Consider the following 25,045-nt stretch of genomic DNA (forward strand, 5'->3'; position numbering starts at 1 on the left):
GTTAGAACTGTACAGAGGAAAAAAAAAAAGACAAAATAGCCGTTGCACATCACAAAGCTTGTATGCGTTTATCAAAATGCATTCGGACGGATGCGCACATTTTGGCCATCTGAAAATAGTAAAGAAGATGACCACCATTTGTGGTCATTCGTGCACGTGTGGTATGACTCTTCTCGGGCACTTTTTTTTTTTCTTTCAACTGGTCCAGTGTGGCGATCGTAAATTAAAAAAAAAATGCGCGCATAGTACTAATGCAAACAAGCAGGGGCAAAACTGATAGGTAAGCGCTAGCCTTCTAAGGGCAATACCTATAGGCTTTGCCAATACTTGTTCTGTAATGCTGACTGTCAGCTGGAAATGCCGGACTCGGTCATTGACAACATATCTTGTCTGACCTTGGATTCTTTGTCCCAGGACATTCAAAAATATAAGACAGGAAGATGCATTTCTAACTGATTGAGAAAACAAGCATTGGCAAAGCCCATAGGTCTCATCTATGCAAGAGTTATTGGCTTTGACAGTGTGTTGTAGCCATGCTGTTCACAAGCCTGGCTAAAAGTAAGTGGCATAGGAGAGAGTTGTGTGGAGTGTCATAGCTTGGAATGGCAAAGAGTGGAGTAGAGTTTTGTAGAGTGGCAGAGAGTGCCTGAGTGCCATAAATTGGAGTGGCATAGTGTGGAGTCGCGTAGAATGGCATACACTGAAGTGGCACAGAGTGGACTGGTATACAATCTACTGCCATGGATCATTGCAGCGTGCAGTGGCATTGAATTCAGCAGCGTACAGTGCAGCATCATAGTATTCAGTGGGGTAGATTAGAGTGGTGCATAGTAGAGTGCAGTGGTGTAGAGTGGTGCAAAGTAATAGTGCAGTGGAGCAGAGTTGAGTGGCACAGAATGCAGTGGCGTAGAGTGATGCAGAGTAAAGTAGCAGAGTGGTGTAGAGTTTAGTGCGATGGAGTGCAGTTGCATGGATTGCAGTGGTGTAGGGTAGTGCAGAAAGGAGTGGCTTAGAGTTCAGTGGTGGAGAGTGCAGTGTTGCAGAGTGCAGTGGTGGTGAGTAGAGTAGCATAGAGAGAAGTGGCATAGAGTACAGTAATGCAGAGCAGAACTCAGTGGTGTCACATAGGTTCTTATTATAGGAATGAGGCTACTGGATTTGGGACTGCAATGACATTGCAGCTGTGTAGAGTGCATTGGTGTAGAGTGCAGTGGTTAAAAGTAGAGTGGCGTAGAGTGCAGTGGCATACAGTGGAGTGGTACAGAGTAGAGTGGCATAGAGTAGATTGTTTCAGAGTAAAGTGAAGTGGCGTAGAATGAAGTGGTTCAGGGAAGAGTGCAGTTGCGTAGACTGGCAGAGTGTAATGGCGCTGAATAAGGTGGTGTAGAGTACAGGTGCATAGATTGCAGTGGTGCAGAGTAGATTACAGTGGCGTACAGTGGATTGACATAGGGTGCAAGGTGATAAAGTGGAGTGTTACAGAGTAAAGTGCAGTGGCATAGAGTACAGTGTTGCAGAGTGGCATAGAGTACAGGGGCATAGAGTGGAGTTCTGCAGAGTGGATTGGTGTGGCCTAGACTGGAGTGGTGTTGAGTAGGGTGGTGAAGAGTGCATCGGCATAGACAAGAGTAGTTCCTGGTAGAGTAGAGAGGCATAGCACAGAGGCATGGTGTAAAGTGGAGTGGTGCAGAGTAGAGTGCAGTCGTGTGAAGTGTTGCAGAGTAGAGTGCAGTGACGTAGAGTGGAGTATTCATGGTATAGTAGCACAATGCCATTACAGACAACACATTTTTCAATTGAAATTACCATTACATTTGCACAGACATACAGTTTTACTAACAAAATTATACAGTGCACAAATGAAAATGTCGCAATTGCATCACCTAGAGTAATTATTTGATTTGATCATATTAAAGTATTTGTTTCTAACACACAACACACTTCAGAAATAACAAAAAATGTGCTTCATTTGTGCGTTTGTTTCTCTGATATATTTACACAGTTCACTTAAATGTTGTTGTGAGTTAGGAAAGAACTCTTTCCTACCCCCAGTATCCAGCAAGATAATCACATAAAACGTCTTGCTTTGAAGTCAAAGCAAGAAAGTAAAGAAGCGCCCTTGGAAGACAGCGCCTGACATTAGACCTCAGTCTTTGAATGCACAGAAAATGTAATAAAAACAAGATTTAAAGACCTGTTGTAGAAAGTGAGCTTGTGGAAGAATACCGAAAAAAATGGTTTAGGCAACAGGAGGGACGAACTGAACCTGGAGAGCCTAAAGCAAATAAAGGCAGCAAATGGAAGCCAGAAATAGTGAGTTACAAACCACAAAGCTAATGGTAATCACCGAGCGGAATGCATTACTTGGTCAACTTTCTGAAAGTCCCCAAGATGTCTTTAGCAAACCAGACAGCTCTGCTGTCTGGTAGGCTGCGACCTAAACCACTAATTTGGAAAGTAGCACAATTGTCCAGCTTCTCACCCTGGCCACAAGCCTGTAATGGGACCATTGCCTGCGCATGAAGAGACCCTGTACACCGTGTTGAGAAGACTCATTGCCAGTAACAGAATGTCTCTGGGAACCTGGGTCCCGGATGAATCCCTAGAAATATTGGAATTATACCATGTGGAAGATAGGAAAATGGACGTCCTGCTTGATTAACTACATGCAACCACTGAAATAACTATCTAAGGCCCAACTGACTCAAGATCTCCATTCGGGATGCCTCAAGAGCCTGAAACTGCCAAGCCATGAGCCACAAGATTGTTGCATATAAGCTAACCTGGAATTAAAAATGTAGAATCCATATTGAAAATTATGTGGACCATGGAGATGCAGAGACAGTTTCGTGCATTTAAACTGGTAAGTTGTGGTTTATGGGGATGCATTCAATGATCCAGGCAGGAGCCTCCCTACAATTCATGCCCCAATCCACATTGTTAAAGTGTCCAAATGTGCCCCCAGAGGGATCAAAAGGTCTCATACCTACAGACCACAGCCTCGAAAGAGGTTTTTGTTGAGCGGGCCGCTCTGATTCAGGAACCAGTTGAAATACCTTTCTAGCTCTTATGTTTCCAGAGATATTACTATTACAGTTGTGGTTAGTCTGAAACCTCGAAGTCCATTTCTCAGTTGGAAAAGGCACCAAAACTTTGGTTCTCTTGGGGAACATCTTTGTGGATGCTGATCCATTACTACATCTGCCCCTTGTTTGGACACCGTGTCTGTATACTGGTTAACCAACTAAAGTGGAGGGACACAAGGCTCTTGCCATCATAAAAGTTCCATCAATGTCTGTTCTTGAGTAAATCATTGATGTTTGGGTGGGATTTCTTTAGTGAAGGGATTTTACTGTACCTTCTTAAACTGGAAACTCAGAAGTTGGGGCTTCGATCATCTGAGTTGTTCATTGTTGCACTCAGGGTCACGACTACTGAGCCTCATGGTCAGACATTTCAGATGAAGGGTACCTCAATGGATTTTATGTTGGGGCATCTCGGACTAATTAGGTGAGGCTTTCTTTACAAACAATACTGTAAAACAGAAGATTTCAAAGTTATCTGTTTCTGCTCCAGAGGATGACATTGTTATAGAAAATCTGTTTTTTGGAGTATAAACACTATAAAGGTGCTTAGGGTAATACTTAGCCCCCACAAAGTGCTAGCATCTTCTCGTTTTCAATGCATCATAATTTTAACTGCTCTTTTATTCAGATGTTAATAAAACTCATTCTTCAACGAAAATAAGGCAGTGGACAGGCTGTATCTGACTTTACTACAATGCCCTACAGTAAGCCTGGACTACTCGACTTCATTAGCGCAGTGGGGGCATATTACGGTTATTCGTTCACAGGGTGGAGTGCTCTGGTATGGGTGGCCCTATGACACCACCGGTAAACACCAGTTACAACATATTTTACTGCTAAGTAACTACAGGTGTCCCCAGAACCACAAGAAAAGGCTTTAATTGTTTGAACCCAAGGCAGACGTGGCAAGACCTACCAAAATTCCTCCACAATACTCTACATCCCCTTACACACAATGTCAAATCTCAAAATTGGGCATGTGATGAACTGAAATAATACATTTATGTCCAAATAGTTTCTCTTTTGTACTTTAGTGAAACTTGAATTGCTCAGATACTTCAACTCCTCGATTTATAATCCAGATATCTATCAATTCTGTCAACAGTTTTTGCCAATTGATTAGCTTTGCCACTAGGCCAACAACATGTTTCGTGAGAAACCATCGCTTCATCATAGTATAACTAAGGGCATCTCATTGTATATGAAATTTACTGCAAGAAGACATGTCTTGGCAGCATACTGGCAAAGCTAATGAACTGGCAGAACCTGCTGACACAATCAGCATGTATCTGCAAAAGAAACTGATTACACTTTATTATCTGAGCATGTGTCAGAAATAGTTTTTTTTGTAGTGCCATTTTAACGTTTTTATACTTATGTTTGTGGCATTAAGGGGTGTGAAGGGCTACTTGGCAGGAGTTCGAAAAGGAGATGGTGGCCTGTACACTTCCTATGAGCAGCTAAAACTGATAAGCTAACTGCGAGGCATAACGAATGAGTATCTAAAACATGTAGGAATATTAAAAACCTTAGGGAAAGATGATGAAAAGGATTCCCAACTGATGTTGGTAGCTAACACACATTAAATTGTTTCCATTTTGAAGCACACCATGCCCATGTTGCTGATCTTCAAGCCTTCCTTATGATATCCATGTATCTTTGTAGGACATTTTAAGTATTCATATTTCTAAGATCTTTGGAGCCAGGATACCAAGTTCAAACATGGGACTCTTGAAATTGTAATTGTAGAAACGTCTTGTGTAGTGCAGCTGCCATGAGCATTAGATTTCTGAACCAGGGTCTACAGGTCACATCAGTGCTGTGAGTATTATGGTCATTTCACCCGGCTGCACTTGTTGACCATTTATGGTATCAGAGTCTTTAATGGGAAAAATGTGTGCGAAGATCCCAGACTAACTGATAGACATGCAGGACTAAGGGACGTTGGGATAGATACAGGCATTGCCGTTTATATTTAGTATGGTTGTGAACAAATCTACTAGATAATATCCTCTGCGAGCAAATAGGTTGTGCTGCATTTGTTATCATTTATGCATGATGCCTGCTGTCTGCAACAATGTTTCCCAATAAAATGACAGGCAATCAGAGCTACACATTTCTGAGCCGGCCAGGACCAAATACTTTGAGCCAAGCTAGAATTGGGCCTGTATCTCTTGGTGTACTGAGGTACAACAATGCTAGATCATTATCTATGAAAATGTAAACAACCTTTTTCTTCAGAGGAGTCTGACAAGCCCCCTAGGCGGGCCCTAATGTCTGCAGCTCCATAACACTGCTATGATGTCACCTGTCAGCTGAAAAACCATTGCCGGTTACATCCAGTTCACACTGTGAGCCCCCAACCTGCCTGGGAATTGTGCACTATGGCTACACATATTTCATGTTATCTTCCACTACAGATATTTACCAACTAATAGGTTACAAACAAGAGATTATACTGCCAGCAAGACTATTGATTTGTGAGCCACTCTAGGTGTCTACTGTGCAGGATTCCTTCTTTCTCAACTGTTTCATAACTATCCTCCCTGGTACCAACTAAGATGTGTAACAAAGGAGGATTGTGTTCTGAAATGTCAGCCGCCTCTGGTTGAAGTAGTAATCACGTTCATAGTGTTGATTTTCGCCCCTTGACAGTATTTTCTTTGTAAGTTACTTCTGAAGATTGACTTTGAAGCCCAACACATAGAACAGTTGCATGACTCACTTTGTGCTGCCTTCGGCATTGCTGAAAATAACTTCCTTTCACCAGACCACTCTTCTATACAGGAGTACACATGTATACTTTGATGTTGGAGAGGTATACCAACCTTCATTCACCCACTAAACCCTTTGGGTGCTTAAGATTTCACATGGTCGTACCTGTGGACATTTTGATCTAATTTCACTTAGATTATTTTAAGTCTATAAATAACCAGTCCCAGGCTTTCACCACAAGAAAAACATTATACAAACCAGTACGTTTCATCAGCTTATCGTTTTTAATAAAACATTAACAACTCCACAACTCTCTGTAACATTTCCTCATGGGAAACCAAATCAGACAAGACCTATGACGACAGCTAGAGTGCCCACAGTCCACTAGCTGAGCACACAATGCATGTCCGCAATGCTTTCCAAACTGCCAGTGGAGAGAAGGGGCCATAGTGCGAGGTTCTAGTGGGTCCCAGTCTTCCAGACATACAGTCTGAGGTGGCTCGTACGTAATGATTATCTTCTATTCACCGTAAAAATTGCATGGGTGTTCCAGTTACAAATCATGTCCACAAAATGGCAGTCAAGACCGAGGGAAGGTTCTGCAACACCCAGAGTGTCTTTGCAGTATCGCCCAGCCATATCTAATGAAGTCCCATATTCTCCATTTTTAACAGTTGTTCAGATCTACAAGTTACTTATTTTAAGGCTTCTACAGTGTTCGTAAAATTCATGTCACCAACAACGTAACATAGCAGATGGTTTAAAGTAGCACAGAGCAACCCATAAAATTGCCCTCAAATGAAGATGCAATTCCCAAGCCTAACTCTTTTAGGATATCTCTCTGGTAAAAAAAAAAAACTAAAAAAAAAGCACAATCGCATGTAAAACAAAGTGAAACAGAAACCAAGACCCATGTAAGCGCATTCAGACCATCAACATCTAGTCAATTGGTTGAAGTCCCCTTTCCATAGTGAAATGCTTACATGGCTCTTACTCGAGACACAAATTCTCACTAAATAACTGTGTGCAGAAAGCATATTATTTCTTCCTCTGGCCCCAGCCTGAATTCTTAAACTCTCCGCTCCTTACTTGAAAACATGTCAACTGAAAACTGACCAAGAAGGGGCCTTGCAAGCACAGATACTTTTCTTTAGTTTATTTCTGAATAATATTATTCTTGCTCAAAATTGCAGAGGAATGATCAGACCATGACCCACTAATTGTCCACGACATTAATGTACAGCGATGTAAAACTCCCCAAGAACTCGCAGACAGTGTGAGTAAAACAGATACCACCGTATTTTAAGTGGTAGCCAAAAACACTTCAATGGAAAGAACAATTAGAAAGGGAGACTATTTTGGAGAATTTAAGCCGAGCCAATAAGAGTAACTAATAAGTGCTGCACACAAGAAAGGTTCTGTTTAAGGTTAATTTCCTAGTCGGATTCTTGTATATTTAAACTTTTATGGGAGCCCGATGCAGAATCACAAAGACAGGGAAAGACCAAAACCATTGGATGGGCATGGGATGAGCACTGTGATATTTTAACCACTAATAGAAAGCCGTAATCTATCGGAATGTGAAGGTTTATTTGAGGGTCCACAGTCTTATCATGTGCAGACAGCTTCTGGGAGTTTTTGTAAACAGGCATTTTTCTAAATACCGGAGACACCCACAAACTACAACGCCTTTGGTAAAAGCTCACATCACAGACTGAATCACTTACCCCCTTCTTTAGGGATGCACAAGAAATATCTAACAAAACTAATAAACAACTCAACAAAAAAAAAAAAAAATCACAGAAAAAAGCTTTGTTTAACATAATTTCTTGGAAGGTACGTGAAAGCATTAGAAAGCAGACCAAGCAGTCTATAGAAGCATAGTAGACTATTTCTGCCACTATGTAAATAACACACTTTGTAAGCATAACACTGCATCCCATATAGTTTTTACAATCATATCTCACTGATTATATATATTTCTTACAAAGTAATACTGCACAAAGTTAGAGAAGGTGCTGTAGTTCGCTACAATGGAGGGTTCATCACGTTTTTTCTTGAATTTTTGCATACTGTAGCAACTCCCTCCCCGCAATGCAGTATTACTTACACAGAGTTTAATAAACAGGATTTCAGCGCCTTAAAATCACTAAAGATTCTGGTGGTAAAAAAAGACGACAATGCATTTGCTATAACTGTACTTTGCAAGCACAAGATGGTCAGTTTGTCTTTATGATTTTTCTAGTTGTCTCCTTGCTTTTAAAGCTGAGAAGTGATGTATCAGCCAGTAGGCAGTGCTTGGGTCTGTAGTGGTGCATGAGCAAAAGGGGTACAAGGTACTCGAATAGCAAACAGAATCTAGAAGTTTGTGAAACCACAGGGTGGCAGACTAATGGGGATACTCAGGTGCTGGTTTCACATTCTAAAAGGGTACTAAAGTGCTAAATTCATTAGAAAAAAATGAACATTATATAATTAATGTTGATTGTGTGAACTTGTTTTAATTCAGCAACAGGAATTGGGTTTAAATAATGTAGGTTGTTCGAAAGTAGAGAGAGAAGACTAAGATGTGGAAAAAAAAAAGACACCCAGAGACATCAGCCCATGTTTCAAGGGTGACCAAAAAGAAAATATGTTCATGCCTCATGGGTATCATGAATTTCATGACGTCAATGGGTAATTCTTTGTGCTTTAAATGATTTGTTAAGATGGCAAGATTTAATGGAAAGCTTCTGGTTCGTTTGCTTGCTTCAAAATTGTATTGTCTTTGCGTATGGAGTCAAAATGACCAAACATGGGCAGATGGAGGAGCTGCATACTTGCAAAAGTTCATGAATTGTTTGCAGCTTTTCAGCACTGTAAACGAGTTAATAAGTGATCGCCTCCAGGCCAAACAAATAGTTGCAATATTGCTTACTACTGAGACAAACAGAGTAGGTTGATTCAATCAGATTCAGGCTCAAAGATTTCACGATCCGGCTCCATGAGGCCTTGTTCCGGCCACCATTTAGGTGACCTTTCTCCAAGGATTGGAATTACTGTGCATCGTGGCTACTCACAGCTTCAAAGATGTGCCCTTCAATGCCCTCTTCCTCATCATAGGTTTTGAATGCAAGCTCACATCTGAGGTTTCAGCTTTTTGAAAGTATTACTCAGTCACAGTTGCATTAGAGTAATGCATTAATCTTGATGAACACCTACACAGCCACGTAGGTAAAGGTAGCATCACCACAGCCTAAATCACTGATTTTGGTGAATAACAGTGAGGCCAAGTATGCGACGGGTGCATCTCTCCACTAGCATGATGGCAGAGGCCCTGCTGGATAGTGATATTCTAGAAGATAGCCATAGGGCACTTTACAGGGTACTACTATAAGGACACACACAAAAGTTGCAAGATGTCTTTAAGGCTTTAAGTTTGCTCTACATAAATAATACACCAGCATGTTATAACTAAGCCTGATTTGAAGCGACAGCAGAGTTTGATAAAGCACTAGCTGCAGATCTGTGTAAACCAAAGCATAGCAGTTTTTAGTCTCAGTAGGTTTACCTCTGCCTTTCAACCTTTTGACATCGAAAATGCTAGGACTGGTTACTTTTCTTCACCTCTTACAAAGCATTGTAGAGGAGCATCAGTGGTGAATCTTAACCAGTAGTATCATATGCAACAATCCCAGGCACATGCAACAAGCACCCATTGGTAGTCTCAGTCCTCAGGAATCTGTGCCAGGTGTCCATTCTTGTATGCAAGATAAACAAGGACCTACTGTCCTTTCAAAGTAGACATAATGAGAACCTATTGCCAGGGTCTAAATCTTTCCAAAGACAAATACAAATGGAGCTGAACTCAAGTAATAAATCGTATGTGAAGAACATGAACATTTATCATCAGCCTCTCATCAATGAGGATAACATAAGTACCTGTTGCCAACATCTCAGCATTTCAAGAGAGAAAAAATTAGGCTGATGGTCTCCCTCAAACTCCTGCAAATAAAACAAAATGAAAAGTGCCCCTTTTATGATTCTTGGTAAGGCACATGTACTTTAAGTGTCCGGCTTTCTTTACTGGAAGGTCTAAAGGATGTCCGCTATAGGTATATAAAAGCTATGCCAGCCATTTGTCACTACAAAGGTAAAAAAGGCTATTTAAAGCACTACACATTCCAGATCTCTTTCCCAAGAAAGTGTACATATGTTCACTAAACTCAGCGGCACTTGGTCCTTAATTCATTAGTTGGAGGAAAAAAGCTGTTGGAGCTTGGAAATGAAGGTCAAGATTGACATTGTAAAGGAGAGCAATTCCTGAGATCTATTGATACATGGGCAAGTACTTGTTTATTTTGAGACAATGGCGGACTATCCAGGGAAAGATAAATATATGACTATCTAAGGAAAATTGAATACATAATTTGAAATATGTATATGAAACCATGAGACCCAGGAGACCCAGGAGAACCAGGGGAATGGTATTCAAAGATCCAAATGCTACTTCTGTCTTTGGCAACGTCCCATTCTCAGAAAAAGAGCTAAAATGCTCATAGAAGTCATAAACCAATGAGTTCTGCACCTTTTAATATTACGCCCCATGGATTACCAAGATTTAATGAAAACTTGAGTGCTCATTGACTTGTCCTCTTGTGAGAAATACACATTCATCTGCCATGCTATGATCTTCTGCAGCCAAAGTGGGAAACATCTCATTAAGGAGCTTAAAGATACTTAGAACTGTGACTGAAGAAATGAAGAAAAAACACTTAGCACTTCTTGCTTTCCACACCTCGCCTTGTCACATCCATTGCTGCAATGGCATCTTTTGTCCAAAGGCAGCCAGAGTGCACCAAAAGCCACGTATACCAATGTTGGCCCATGAAGAAAGACCCAGTAATCTTTCCAAGATGGTTACAAGGGCCTGTCACAGTCTCCGTAAAGCAGTTACATATGCCAGTCCGGTTTCTCTCTGTTAGTGGGTCAGCCTCTCAAGACTTCAAAAGCCAAGAACTAGTGGAACATGTCTAAAGGTAATAGAAGTATTAAAGAACTTTGATTGAAAGATGAGTGCACCTTTTATTCTGACTATAATTGCTCGGCAACTTGCTCAGTATATTTTTTCTTAAAAACCTGCACCTCTGTACTGTTCAATACATTGTCTATTAAAAGACAGTGTTCCCAAAATGCTAAGTAACCTGCGAACAGCAGGCACTGTTACCAAATGAACTGGCTTCTATATTAACAGTTGTCAATATACAACAGAACAAAGGTAAAATCGTCCTTTCAGAAGTTGATGTGTCTGCTACTTCACTGCTTGGCTAGCATTCTGGCAAAGTATCATCAAAATGGGTGCGTGGTGGGGGATAGCGCAGAAATACTTTTTTCAGAGATGAAAACATGGAAAAAAAGATTTTCAACTTAGGGTGTAACGCAAGGTCAGCAAAGAAGAAAAACGACAGTCAGAAGGACAAATAACAGCAATAGCCAGCGCACAATATCCCACTGAATGGGAACAATTTAATAATTCTGACATTGGCTAATTGACCTAAGCACCACGGCAAATATACAGTCCATGAAATTTGTATTGCCATAGTGAAAATATTATTTCTCAGGAGTGAAATGTCCACCTAATTAGGACAGAGAGCACAGCTCCAATCCCCCATTTACATGTAAGATTATATTATGGGTTAGCCCTGCTGGTTTTGGAAGGGAAGGGGGCAGAAGCAAATGGGTCAACTCCAGACAACTCCATAGTCCTGGAAGACAATGACGGGATAGATACAGATCCAGCAATAGCGGGTCTGTTGGAGTGAGAGACAACCTGGTAGGCTGCTACCGATTGTGCTGAGAAGCCGGTACCATCCTCAAGGCTGTAATGACGAGAATACTTTGACAAGGACTGTGGCCGAAAAGGTTTAGTGACCACCGAGCCAAGAATAATTTCTGGAGCAAGTTCAGGTCCTGCAATCCTATGATTCTGGACGCTGCTGGATTCCTTGTGGTCAACTTTGACAGGAATGACATCTTGATTCTCAGCCACGCGCATGGAATGTAAATGATGGCTTGAAGGTTGGGCGAATACTGTTGTTGTATACTGAGCTATGTGACCTACAGATGTGGCCCCCACTCCTCGTTCTACACTGCGAAATAGAGGGCTAACAACAGGCTGTGCCTCTAGGCCTGATCCTATATAAGCAGCATGCTCAAGTGTCTCTGCAGAAACACCTTGTGATGTAGGGCTAGGTACAGACGCCTTTTCAAACGACATCTTCCTGGTGAACGGTGCCTGAAGGAACACATCAGCTTCTGCAGGCCTACCAGGGGCAATGTTGCTCTTGGCAAAAAATGGAGCTTTGGTAAAGATATCAGAGTCATCATCCACCACCAGGGAACCTCTGAAAGGTGCTGTGGAGAAGACATCTGCCTGCTTGAACTGATCCCCAGATGCTTGATGAAATGTTGCAAATGGAGGCCTGCTGAGAGAGGCTTCTGTGTGAGGCCCTTGCTGAGGAAGGTGTGCAGTGTGGCCAGGATCCTTGGGGAGCCCTGCTTGCAACTTCTTGGGTTCCTCTTCTTCCTCAGAGTCCATCAGCAGTGGCCGGGATCCACTACAATCCAAGGTATCAGGTTCCTGCTCTGCTTCATCTCCATCACTGCTGTGGAATGAGCTGGACCTGGAAGGGCTCGCTCTTCTGGGGTACTCCTCAGTCATCTCCATTGCCTCTGAAACATCCTCCCTTAAAGGAAGTACATCTAAAGTGGCAGACCTTTGACGCCGCTCACCACCCATTATGCGATACAGGCTGGAATCCTTTTGATGACCTGAAAGTATCAAAATAGACATTATTAATCCTAATGCTCATTTATGTACTCATGAATGGGTACACTCTGAGCACAATACATTACACACATTAAGAGGTTTCTTCAGACAAAAGCCAGTTTTTTTTTTTTTTTTTTTTTTTTAAACAGAAATCTTGTTCTTTTTAGAGATATACCAAAACTTCGAACAACTTTGGAGATATTCACTGCCTCACTTTTTTGTTGTGTGTTTGACAAGATTAAACAGTGCTTAAAATGGAATTAGATGTAGCTGGCCCTTACCCACTAGAAGGATAAATCAAATTCACATAATTAACGTAGTTTTCAAATAGATCACAGACATCCCCAACCTCTAGGCTGTCCCTTTCAAAAGTATTTGGGTAACATCTTAAAAATTAATTGCATCTTCAATACTTCACATAATTTTCCTTTTTTTACGTGGAACAACAAGGCTGCTCACTAAAGTACATACAGTGGTGATAGACATTTAGAGCGAAGCAGCCATGGGCTAGATAGCTGCATACTTTATGATTATAACTATTGCAAATTCTGTCTAAGCCAATAGTTCTCCAGCATTAGATCTTTCATAGATGCACATGCTTGAATCATTCCTTGGCATCATACTGGAAATTCCTCATATTATAACATAGCAATCAAGAGTGTTAAAACAAGCCCACAGACAGAACACAAGTGTTTGACATCAACAGCCTACTTAACATTCATAACTGCCAATAATGCAACTACAGCTCAGATTTCTAACACATGCTTAGTGGGAGGAACTCCTCAGGCACAACTCTGCTACATCTGTTTTCTTCAGAGGGTTTTTATGAGGATTTTTTTATTCCATTGGGCATTTTGGACCAGGCTCAGTTTCTCCAAGCCTTGTAGGTTGTTTCAACCAATTTCATTTTGTCCAGTTGAGGGTTTTTGCCTTGCCAGGACACACCCAAGAGGACAAAGGAGCTTATTATGACACGGCAAATGGAAAAGCCTGTCTGCCGAAGTCCTGACTGGTAGGTTGCCACCAGTGTGACAGCCTTCCTGATGGGCCCATTACGGGTTTCCCACTGGGTCAGCGGGCGGAAACACAGTTTCCACCCGCTGACCCAGTGGAAACCGCCTACAGCACTGTCTCCAGCTCATAATAGAGCCAGTGGCAATGCTATAGTGCAAGACAGACATTACAATGGGGCCCCTCTGGGGCATCCTGCACCCCATCTCTGGCAGCCTTTTCATGGCGGAGTTACCGCTATGAAACCGCTCGCGGAGAGGGGGGTCTTAATCCCCAGGCGAGCACTGCTTGCAGCGCTGCCTTGCTGGATTAGGACTGCCAGCACCGGCAGACCGTTGTGTAGTCGAAATCTGGAAGTGATGGCGGTCTGACAACGGCGCTACTGAAGCGGATGTAATATGGCACTCAGACCGCTGCATTGGCATTGCGATCTAAACGCCACCGCGAACATGGGCGGTCATTAGACAGCCAGGGTCATAATGAGGCCCCAAGTCTCTACAAGGCCTGCTGCATGATCCACACATGCAGTGCACCTACAGCCTGTATCCCAAGCATAAGGCGCTGAATTGTGGCATTTGCAAAATATTTCCAATTACGTCCAGTTGTGACAGAAATTGAAGGCCAGGTGTGACAGAAATTGAAGGCTGGCGATATGTCTTCATGGGCATCAAGAGCTTGAGGTAGGTTCCCTCTCCACTGGGGGTGACCCCTCTTCGGCTGATGAGTCTGTCAAAGTGCTCCCCTGATTACTACCACAAGGAGGGTGGAAACACAAAAGCATCAGGAAATACTAGATTTCGAGCCTTGTGGCATTCCCATTCACGCTGATTGGAACCATTAGTCCTTGTTTGTTCTCATTTTGCAATTATGAGTGGGAAAAGAATTGTATACACAGATAGTTACACATGGCACTCCTCCTTAATGTATATATATAGAACTCCTAAAATAATTGTATTTTCAAATTTTATGGCACTTATTACAGGTGAAAAGAGTAGCTGAAGGAGACAATGGAGGGCTGCCTTCACACCTGAAACCAAACGTGTCAAGAACAAACACGATCTCCTGTGAAAAGTGTCCCAAACACGAAAGAACTATCAGCAGCAGATCTCAAAAGAACTATGGGCATATTAGTAGTGGTGAGAGAAATCTTTGTGAGAAATTGTTTTTTGGAATACGTATTCAGCCAACTGAATCGACTGTTGTCCTCTACTCAAGATGTATGTTTGAATGGAACAGAGAGTATGTGCGGTCACTCTACAAGTCGACAGTCTCATGCTTGTCAGTGAGCTCATAGAGCCCTGCTGACAACAGATGACAAAAGCTTGGGGCTGTACATGACATACGCTCAAAGTGTGCAGCCTGCCCAGCAGCTGTGCATGGACCAATCAGACATTTATGAATCCAGCTGCTAAAGGACAGTAGAGGGAATTTTAGACAATATAGAAAAAAAAACTGCTGAACAGAATTACACCAACTTTGGCATAAATCTAGAGCCACATGTGCTATCGTTGGATTTTGCGACTTCCTAATTGCAACTTGCAATTAGGAAGTTGCAAACTGCAATGTACAACAGTGTCTCAGACACTGTGATTCCCTGAGGGTCGCAAATGAATCTGCCTCATCAATATTCATGAGGAAGGTCACAATTTGCAACCCATTGGGAATGGCCTTTAATGGGGTCAGCAGACCGCCATATACAGGGAGTGCAGAATTATTAGGCAAGTTGTATTTTTGAGGATTAATTTTATTATTGAACAACAACCATGTTCTCAATGAACCCAAAAAACTCATTAATATCAAAGCTGAATATTTTTGGAAGTAGTTTTTAGTTTGTTTTTAGTTTTAGCTATGTTAGGGGGATATCTGTGTGTGCAGGTGACTATTACTGTGCATAATTATTAGGCAACTTAACAAAAAACAAATATATACCCATTTCAATTATTTATTATTACCAGTGAAACCAATATAACATCTCAACATTCACAAATATACATTTCTGACATTCAAAAACAAAACAAAAACAAATCAGTGACCAATATAGCCACCTTTCTTTGCAAGGACACTCAAAAGCCTGCCATCCATGGATTCTGTCAGTGTTTTGATCTGTTCACCATCAACATTGCGTGCAGCAGCAACCACAGCCTCCCAGACACTGTTCAGAGAGGTGTACTGTTTTCCCTCCTTGTAAATCTCACATTTGATGATGGACCACAGGTTCTCAATGGGGTTCAGATCAGGTGAACAAGGAGGCCATGTCATTAGATTTCCTTCTTTTATACCCTTTCTCGCCAGCCAAGCTGTGGAGTACTTGGACGCGTGTGATGGAGCATTGTCCTGCATGAAAATCATGTTTTTCTTGAAGGATGCAGACTTCTTCCTGTACCACTGCTTGAAGAAGGTGTCTTCCAGGAACTGGCAGTAGGACTGGGAGTTGAGCTTGACTCCATCCTCAACCCGAAAAGGCCCCACAAGCTCATCTTTGATGATACCAGCCCAAACCAGTACTCCACCTCCACCTTGCTGGCGTCTGAGTCGGACTGGAGCTCTCTGCCCTTTACCAATCCAGCCACGGGCCCATCCATCTGGCCCATCAAGACTCACTCTCATTTCATCAGTCCATAAAACCTTAGAAAAATCAGTCTTGAGATATTTCTTGGCCCAGTCTTGACGTTTCAGCTTGTGTGTCTTGTTCAGTGGTGGTCGTCTTTCAGCCTTTCTTACCTTGGCCATGTCTCTGAGTATTGCACACCTTGTGCTTTTGGGCACTCCAGTGATGTTGCAGCTCTGAAATATGGCCAAACTGGTGGCAAGTGGCATCGTGGCAGCTGCACGCTTGACTTTTCTCAGTTCATGGGCAGTTATTTTGCGCCTTGGTTTTTCCACACGCTTCTTGCGACCCTGTTGACTATTTTGAATGAAACGCTTGATTGTTCGATGATCACGCTTCAGAAGCTTTGCAATTTTAAGAGTGCTGCATCCCTCTGCAAGATATCTCACTATTTTTGACTTTTCTGAGCCTGTCAAGTCCTTCTTTTGACCCATTTTGCCAAAGGAAAGGAAGTTGCCTAATAATTATGCACACCTGATATAGGGTGTTGATGTCATTAGACCACACCCCTTCTCATTACAGAGATGCACATCACCTAATATGCTTAATTGGTAGTAGGCTTTCGAGCCTATACAGCTTGGAGTAAGACAACATGCATAAAGAGGATGATGTGGTCAAAATACTCATTTGCCTAATAATTCTGCACTCCCTGTATGTCTGTGATAGCTTTTTAAATAAATCAATTTATTTTCGAAATACAGCCCATTTTCCCTAAAGGACAACGGGATGCATTTCAAGATGAAAAATTAAAAGTTTCCGTTTTTTTTTTTTTTTTTAAAGAGTGGGCAGTGGTCCCTGTGACCACTGCCTGCTCTTAAAAAAATGTTGGCTGCCACATTCACAAAGGGGAAGGGGCCTCTTGGGGTCCCCTTCTCATTTGCGAATGGGTTACCACCTTCTTCACAGTCAGTAAAATTGGAATGTTCATACAGGACCCTCCAACTCACTATTAGGAAGGGACACCCTTAACACACCCCTTCCTAATGTCGACCTGCAAACCGTATTTTGCAATTCCGTAATAGGTTACTGAATCTCAAAAAAATGGTTAGTACATATTTAGCGGTCACAAACGGCCAGATTCACCATTTGCAACCGCAAAAAACTTTTGTACATGTGCCCCCTAAACATTTACATCTAAAGCATTCCGTTTGTGAGTTGCTATCAATTTTGTTAAGCTGTTTTTGAGAATTTAAGATGCAAAAAAATAGAGGTATCTGAATGGTTGATTGTGCTGGACCACGCTGGACACTGTCCCCTTGTCGCAAAAAAATAAAATGAATAATAATCGGGGAGTGTAGGGGTACCATGACCTGCCCTGGGCACCCGCTCACAAGGGTCCCTTGGGACTGAAAAATATTACAAAAAAGGAAAATGTGGGGGTGGGGTGTATGTGGAAGACTGGCTACTCCTGGGGCCTTGGCTGCCCATGGAGGTTGGTGCATGAGTCTTGCCCTATGGCCAACCCCCATCTGTGCATGACTAAATACCTTGCATGGAGGGGGTTGGCCACAGACATATTGTTATAAGATCTTTATGTTAAAAACAGAAATTAACAAAAAAAGTAAAAGTTAAAGTGGAGTTATACACAGATGTTCTAATAATTGTTTGAAAGAAAAAATAACACTGAAATTCACCAGGTATACATAACTGATACTAAGTATAACTTGCACCACTACGATGCACTGCTTATGACCTCACATAATAAATGACAACTGAACTCTATGGCAGATGTGAAAAGGCTATACAATGTTACTGTACGTTGTGATGGCCTACAAGCTATCAGGTATTCTTTTTTAACCAAATCAGCAAGCTAGGGAAATCATGTAGATTTGATTATAGAACTGACTGAATTTGTACTTAGGCTTAATTATTTCCTATACAAGACTCAGATGTATCTGGCGACTTGGGCCCTGGCCAGATGTGCAAAATATGTCACTGTACTAAAGCGGTAGCTCTCCCGGTCAGTGGAGGTGGCTAGCACAGGGTACAGAGGGCAATTAGCTGATAACTCAGAAGGTGAGGCAGTATCGCCCAAATAGCGGCAGAAAGAGTTTAGAATTATGGGCACTGACATTAGTGACACGGTATGTGTTTTTGTACAAAGTATTACTGCACCCTGCCTGCCTGACTATGCATTAACTTATGCCTAGAAGCAAAGTACTGTCTGAGAAATGTGCAGAGTTTGTTGACAGAACTGCAACTGTATATTTCTTGCACTAGCACTTTAGTTTTCTGCACAGAGGGCCAATAGTAGACAATCCAGAAGGCGGGGCAGCAGAAAGGGCTTGGATAGCAGAGTGAAGTGCCATTGATATAATCGGATCTCACATGCTTGCACTAGCCTTAAGTCTGTTGTCACAGAGTCAGTTGTTAGTACGGTAGTGTAAGTCTCCAGAGATGAAAGTAATTATTACACTTTCCATTTGCACTGTTTTACTGTTGATTAATTAATTTATTTGTTATGATTTTTTTAATAATAGGCATCCACAAACTTTAAATTAAGATAATTGTTCTTTTTTTATTGTAATTGTTTTAATTAACGGATAATGATACTGACAGTAAATGAGATGTATAAAGAAAAGCGAAGAACAGCAATGTGGTCCAGGTTGCTCCGTGTATAGGGGCTTGGGATGAGAGGGAGGACACCTAGAATGAGCACTCTCATATCAGTCCAGGACACATTCTATGCTGGTGATCCTTTTATTTGGGATGATACAGTGGAATCTCTTAAAGAATACAATAACAATTTGGTCAATGTTAAACCCTTACTAGAGTACAACAAAGGTAACATCTCTTTATTTGATCTAAAACGGTTTGCGACAGGAAACAAGCTAAATAGTAGAACCTACAGTTGTTAACAGTATGCTACATTATTTGTTATGACCTCCGTGTGCTCAAAAGAACATCATCTAAGAAGAGCTATTTAGACACAAGTGTAATTGCTCTATTCAGAGTGAATACTTAACGGAGCAGGAAAGAGAGTTGCAGCAATTTCTAAGTAGATGTTATCCCACTCACATATTGAAAAGAGCAGTGAACAGAGCTAAAGAGGAACCCAAATTGAATTTGTTATCGGACATACCAAAAAAAAATACTTTCAGATGAAAACAAGAATACTACAAAATTGATATCTAGTGTTTGTGCAGAAAGCAGTAGAATGTATAGCATACTAAAAACACATTGGAAAGTTTTGAAAACAGATAAAGCTTTGCCTCAAATTATTCAGGCAAAATCTGGTATCAATGTTAGAAGATCAAATACTCTCAAAACCTATCAAGTCCAAGTGATATGAGTAGATATACACAAATTAGTCATGGAAACTGTTAACGAAAAAAAAAAAGGGTTGTTCATATGTAATACTGTATTTGGTGCAAATATGTAAATGTTAAAAGCACAACTTTCTATAATTTGTATTATACTAAAAAGATCAAGATCTTTATTAACTTCAATACGTCCCACTGTGTATATCTCATTACCTGCCTATGGCAAGCAGTGTGATGGTGTCGACAAATGCAATTAAAAATGGAAAGAGCATATTAATGCTATCAGATATTGAGACGTCAAATACCCTCTTGCTGCACATTCTGTCAACATGCATCAAGGTGAGGATTATTTGAAAATCAGAATGTGAGAACTGCATCATGTTATGTTGGGACACAGAGGGAGCGACGGAGAACACAGGTGAAGAATGGAGGAAACCTAGTGGACAGATACACTTAGAGCCGCTGATATTTGTTTAAATGTTGATAACAAGCTATAAACCATACTGCAATGATGTGAATTGTATACTGTATGTATCATGGATTATTTTTATATGTTGCCATTATTACCGATGTTCTCCGGTCTCTACCACAAATTTGGGACACAGTCAGTTTTCGCTGTATTAATCTTGTGCACACCCACAGATTTTGAAACACAAGGTGAGTAGGCATCACATCCGGGGCACAGTCCTGTAAAGAATGTCATCACGAATGAGACTTCCTCATCATTCAGGTAGTTTCAAATGCTCTTCCTGTGCACTTACCTTAAGGAGCTACATACCCTTGAATTAGAATGCATTTGGTTAAACAGTAGAAATACTCAGGCAAGAATGTTCGTATATTTGGTAAAGTATGGAATTAAATGTATTTCTTTTAATGGGATTTGTCTGCAATGATACTCAAACTCAATCGATTGGAATGCTGTTACTCTTGTTATCTTGTATTATGGTTTAATTGCATGTGTCAGTGCCATGAAACTTAGCAGTTCTACACAAACATGTGTGTGGTTTGTAACTTTACTTCATTTGAAGTGTAGACTCGGCCTAACATATGGACTGCATTGAAAGTGGTACTTATTGTGTGGAATACATTTTCGAACTAACATACAAGGACATATGACACAATTTGATTAGAATGATGCATTACTGCTATAAATTATTTTGCTGTCTAAGGGATCGTTTATGTGTATGGTAATGATAGCTTTACCTTTAGTATGGTCCCGTGGAAATGCTCAGGCTATAAACTCTAACACTTGCCAGGCTCATTCGTTAGTGTAGCCCTGATTGAGTCTTTGACTGTGATGTGGGTGGGGTCAGCTGCTACAGAAGCAGCCTAGGGCTCTCACACTATACCGGGTTCGAGTATACTAGCTTCAAATATGGATCCTATGATTTTCTATTTTTTGTTATTAGGTGTGAGAGTGCTACAGTACCCACTGTAGCCATGATTGCGTCTGAATGTGATGGGGTGGCGTTAGTTGCTAGAGGAGCAGCGTTGAGCTCTTATAGGCTCACATATGTTATCCACATGTTTAGATTCTGTGTTTTTTTCCCCTCTTTATCAGGGTTAAGAGCTCTGCACTTCATAATGTGGACCAGAATATTTAAGTGCAGTGGTATACGTTCCATAAGCTGCTGGAGAAACAATGTTATAATAGGCTCAAGTATGCTATTGGCGAGTTTGTCACTCCTATGTTTTTTCTTTTTGCGAGTTTAGTAGTTCTCGTTTTCTAGTTTTTGTTTGTTATAAGGGGAGGAGAAAATATTTACAGTTTTTGGTCTTTTTCTAGTTTTATAAAGGATAAATGGTGATATGATAAATATTTATCACTTGTACATAGTGCATTACTGTATTGTAGTTCATGGATTTGAAAGAACATGATGTGGAATGGATATTTGGATTCCCCACAGGTGACTTCTTTCTGATGGTGATTACAGTTAATTGACAACAATTTAGATCAGTACAAACGAGAGAGATGAAATAGGTGCATGTTTCATCTTAACACTACAGTGAAAGGAGACCTTGTGGCAATTCAGTTCGTGGGGAAACTGTTGGGTAAGATAGTGAGGTAGACAGGGCTCTGTGTACTGATATATTTTCCTAGCAATTGCTTTTTAAAATATTTGCTTCCGTGTCATTAGTATATGGTTCCTCATACATTTAAAATTATCTTAACTTCATACTTACAGCAAGTGGGGGCCTACGGATTCCAGCAGCCACAGGGTCCCAGGAGGCAGTCCCTCGCAATTGTCCTCATCTGTGCAGCCAAAGTGCTATACAGTATGACCACAGGCCCCGCGGTGACTACACACTTACTGCAAGTGGGGGACTACAGATTCCAGCAGCCACAGGGCCCTATTAGGCAGTCCCTGCCAATTATCCTCATCTGTGTGGCCAAAGCACTATAGAATGTGACCACAGGCCCTGCAACACAGGATGCACGCGGGACACGCCAGACCGCACCTGGGCCAAGGGCGAACCTGTCCAACTCTTGTCAGAGCCTGGAGGAGGCTAGAATGGGCCACCACCCTTGGCCCTGCTTGTAAGAGGTACTGTGAAGTTTTGTTAGGCCCATATTTTATTTGCCTTTCTTTCCCCCGGCTTCCCTGTTATTTTGGTGTGATAAAAATGGTTACCCAAACGCATCGCCTGCTGCCTGCTGCTTGTCTTGAGACCTGACACTTGGTGCGCCTAATGATAGTAAAGTGCAAGTTGGGCTTAAACCCGGAAAAAAATGTGGCCAAGAAAATCGGCACCCTAGAAAGAAATCCTCCTTGTGGAGAAGCGCCTCTCAACATTGTTGTCGCAAACTGACCCAGATGTCCATGCTAGCACCAAGAGGCCGGAGTGGGAGAACAGACCCCAATGTTCCAAACCAGCCTCGCCCCCTCTTACCTATACAGCCGCTCAATCAACGGTTCCACCTGTGAAATGGAAAAAAAAAAAAAAAAGGCCATGAACTTAAAAAGGCCTCTAAGACTCTTAAGACCACCAAGACCACCATGCCTGTCGCTCCGGACTTGACAACAACTAGTGCCCATCTTTGCAAAGAGGCCATTGAAGACCTGCTCGGGCAACTGAGAAGAAATAGTCGACGTTGTTGACTGTAGGATGAATGGGATGCTTGAACGCTGGGGTGAATTGAGGCCAAGGTTTTTTCTATTGACCATAGCTGGATGGCTGTAGGGATGGAGGTGAAGGGAAGGATGGGTCTGTTAAAACTTCAGAACAGAGGCCCTCCAGTTCTGTTCCCCCTACTTCTGCCCGAGATCTGCCAGCAGTGCGGACCCCGTTAGAGGAGAGGGAACAGTTTTATGAAAATCAGATTAGTGAGGTTTTTCAGACTAATTCAACCGCCCCCCTCCCTCAGGGCTTGTGGGAAGTTGTATCATCACTTCATCACCAAATTAGCACTGGGCCTTTGCCTAACCGGTGCCCCCCGCACACACACACAACCGAGATAGCAGAGTCAGTCAATTATCGCATTTCTAGATGTGACCTCCCCCCCACTGCTTGTCCATATGTGGTCATTTTAGCAGATGTACCTAAACCGCACCCTAAAGCTAGTGAGTCCACCTTGAGTTAATCAACAAAGCTGCATACTGGTTTAAGGGGAACTTGAGGTTTCAAGGTTATTTATTTCCTGAAATTCATTTGGCCAGGAGGGTGAGATGAGTCAGGAAAATAATGTAAAAGGAATTTGAGGGTGACTGTGTCATTGTTACTTTTAGGAAACCCATGTTAGTCAGGCACTGGATCGAGCACCAAGAGTCAGTTAACCCCCATTATGGTAAGATCAGAGTTCTGCCCCTGGATTTCCTTTGCAGGGATCTGATCAGAGGGCCTCATTCCACCCTGCCTCCCCGAATGTATCTCATTTTATGGTTCCTGTCTCCAAATGCTTTTTCCCCCTTGGGCAACTTATCTGAAAATGACTGAATCTCAAAGAGCAGAATCCCTCTTCCACCATGGTGCCTAGACAGGGTGTGGGCTTTCCTGGCATCCCTCCAACCATTCCCTTTACCTTGGAACCTATTAATATCAACAATTGTAAAGAGGTGCCCATGCCATTGAATGAACTTATCCCATTTGGTGACCGGGATCGGAAGCAGGGCGTAAATATTCTTTTTTGGAATGTTGTGGGCTTGCCAGTAAATTGGTTTGTAAAGAATGGGGGAGCTATATACATAGATTTGACATTGTCCTTCTTCAGGAGACATGGGCCACTAAGAGAATTGTTTTGGATGATTATTTCTCATACTCTGTTCCCACAGTTCGTTCTGCTGCCGGCAGGGCTAAGGCAGACTTGACATCTTGGTTCAGAGTCACCCTGGATTGCACAGTGACACCTATTCCCTCCAACAATGTTTAAATTCAAGCCTTGTAAACCATATGGTCAAATGGCATAAGCATTGTTCTTATCTATTTTTATAATGGTTTCTTCGACTCAAACCATATTGTTAATCTTAAATAGCTGTCAAACTTTATATCGTGTCTCGAGGATCAATTATTATCCTTGCACTGTGGTTTTAATTTTGTTATAGGGGGTGATTTAAACATAAAATTAGGACCCACCTAAGTGGAGAATGCACAACCCATATTTGGTAGCCTTAGCACTGCGAGTGACAGACAACCTAGTGATAATGGGGGGTAAGGCTTTTTATCTTTGTATATGTTCACAGAGATCCATAAGTGGCATCAATACTTTAAATCCTCTTTTTATTGGATCTATGACAGGCATAAACAGCTGGTACAAAGGGCCCAGGAAGGTGCTGCCAATGGGCAACCAGTTCAAAGTACAACAACAATAAAGGTTCCATAATGGAATGCAGGTAAACCAATGGTGTGACAGTGTCCAGTTACACCATCACAACATGCCATTCTTTATTTATTTTGTATACCACAATATAAGTAGAACAAACCTAATGCTAAACAATAAACAAAACTAATGGAATTACTCACAGCATATGGTGATATGACAAGAAAACAACGTAATAATAAGATAATAACTCAATCAAAATACTTTTTTGGTACTCTGATAAATTCTGCTTCTCTTTCTTAACACGGTTTTTTTCTTAACAGTGGTTCTTAATAATGCTTTTCTTAACATTCCCCATATTGTATTCTCTCACTTTAGAAATTTTGGATAAATTCCATCACTGTCCATTTGACACCCACACAGCATTTCCTCTCACATCAGTAACCTTGACAGACTCTCGGAACTTGGATAAATGTTTTTTTTTTAGTACAAGATATCTAATTCGTACAATACCTCCCACATTTGTTTTTTACCATACTAGTCAAACTTTTGAAATAATTCTGACAACGCTTGAAACTGTATTTGTCACTCAACATTTTGGCACTCGTAAAAGCTTCGGAGACATCATAACTTTGACCCAACACTTCTATTTCACAAAACGGACACAAAGAGGACACCACTTTTTGCTCTCTCAAGTTTAAAATTCATCTCTCCTGTGATTGAATGAGGCGTAGACCTGTACGCCCAAATCAATTCTCTAATGGCATTTAGCCCTTGCTGCACACTGAATACATTCTA

At 41.6% G+C, this 25,045-nt stretch overlaps 1 protein-coding gene across 7 annotated transcripts in view; it reads right to left on the minus strand.

Moving 5' to 3' along the window:
- Window positions 1-11,272: 11,272 nt before the first annotated feature.
- AAK1 (AP2 associated kinase 1) overlaps window positions 11,273-25,045 on the minus strand; it is a 244,600-nt gene continuing 230,827 nt past the window's right edge. For all 7 annotated transcript variants that reach the window (XM_069214196.1, XM_069214193.1, XM_069214195.1 and 4 more), the window contains one exon: window positions 11,273-12,611. In XM_069214196.1, coding sequence (XP_069070297.1) covers window positions 11,470-12,611 — 1,142 coding nt within the window. In that variant the 3' untranslated portion in view covers window positions 11,273-11,469. The remainder of the gene's footprint in view (window positions 12,612-25,045) is intronic.

This window comes from Pleurodeles waltl, chromosome 11, assembly GCF_031143425.1.
Source record: "Pleurodeles waltl isolate 20211129_DDA chromosome 11, aPleWal1.hap1.20221129, whole genome shotgun sequence".
NCBI classification, from domain to species: Eukaryota; Metazoa; Chordata; class Amphibia; order Caudata; family Salamandridae; genus Pleurodeles; species Pleurodeles waltl.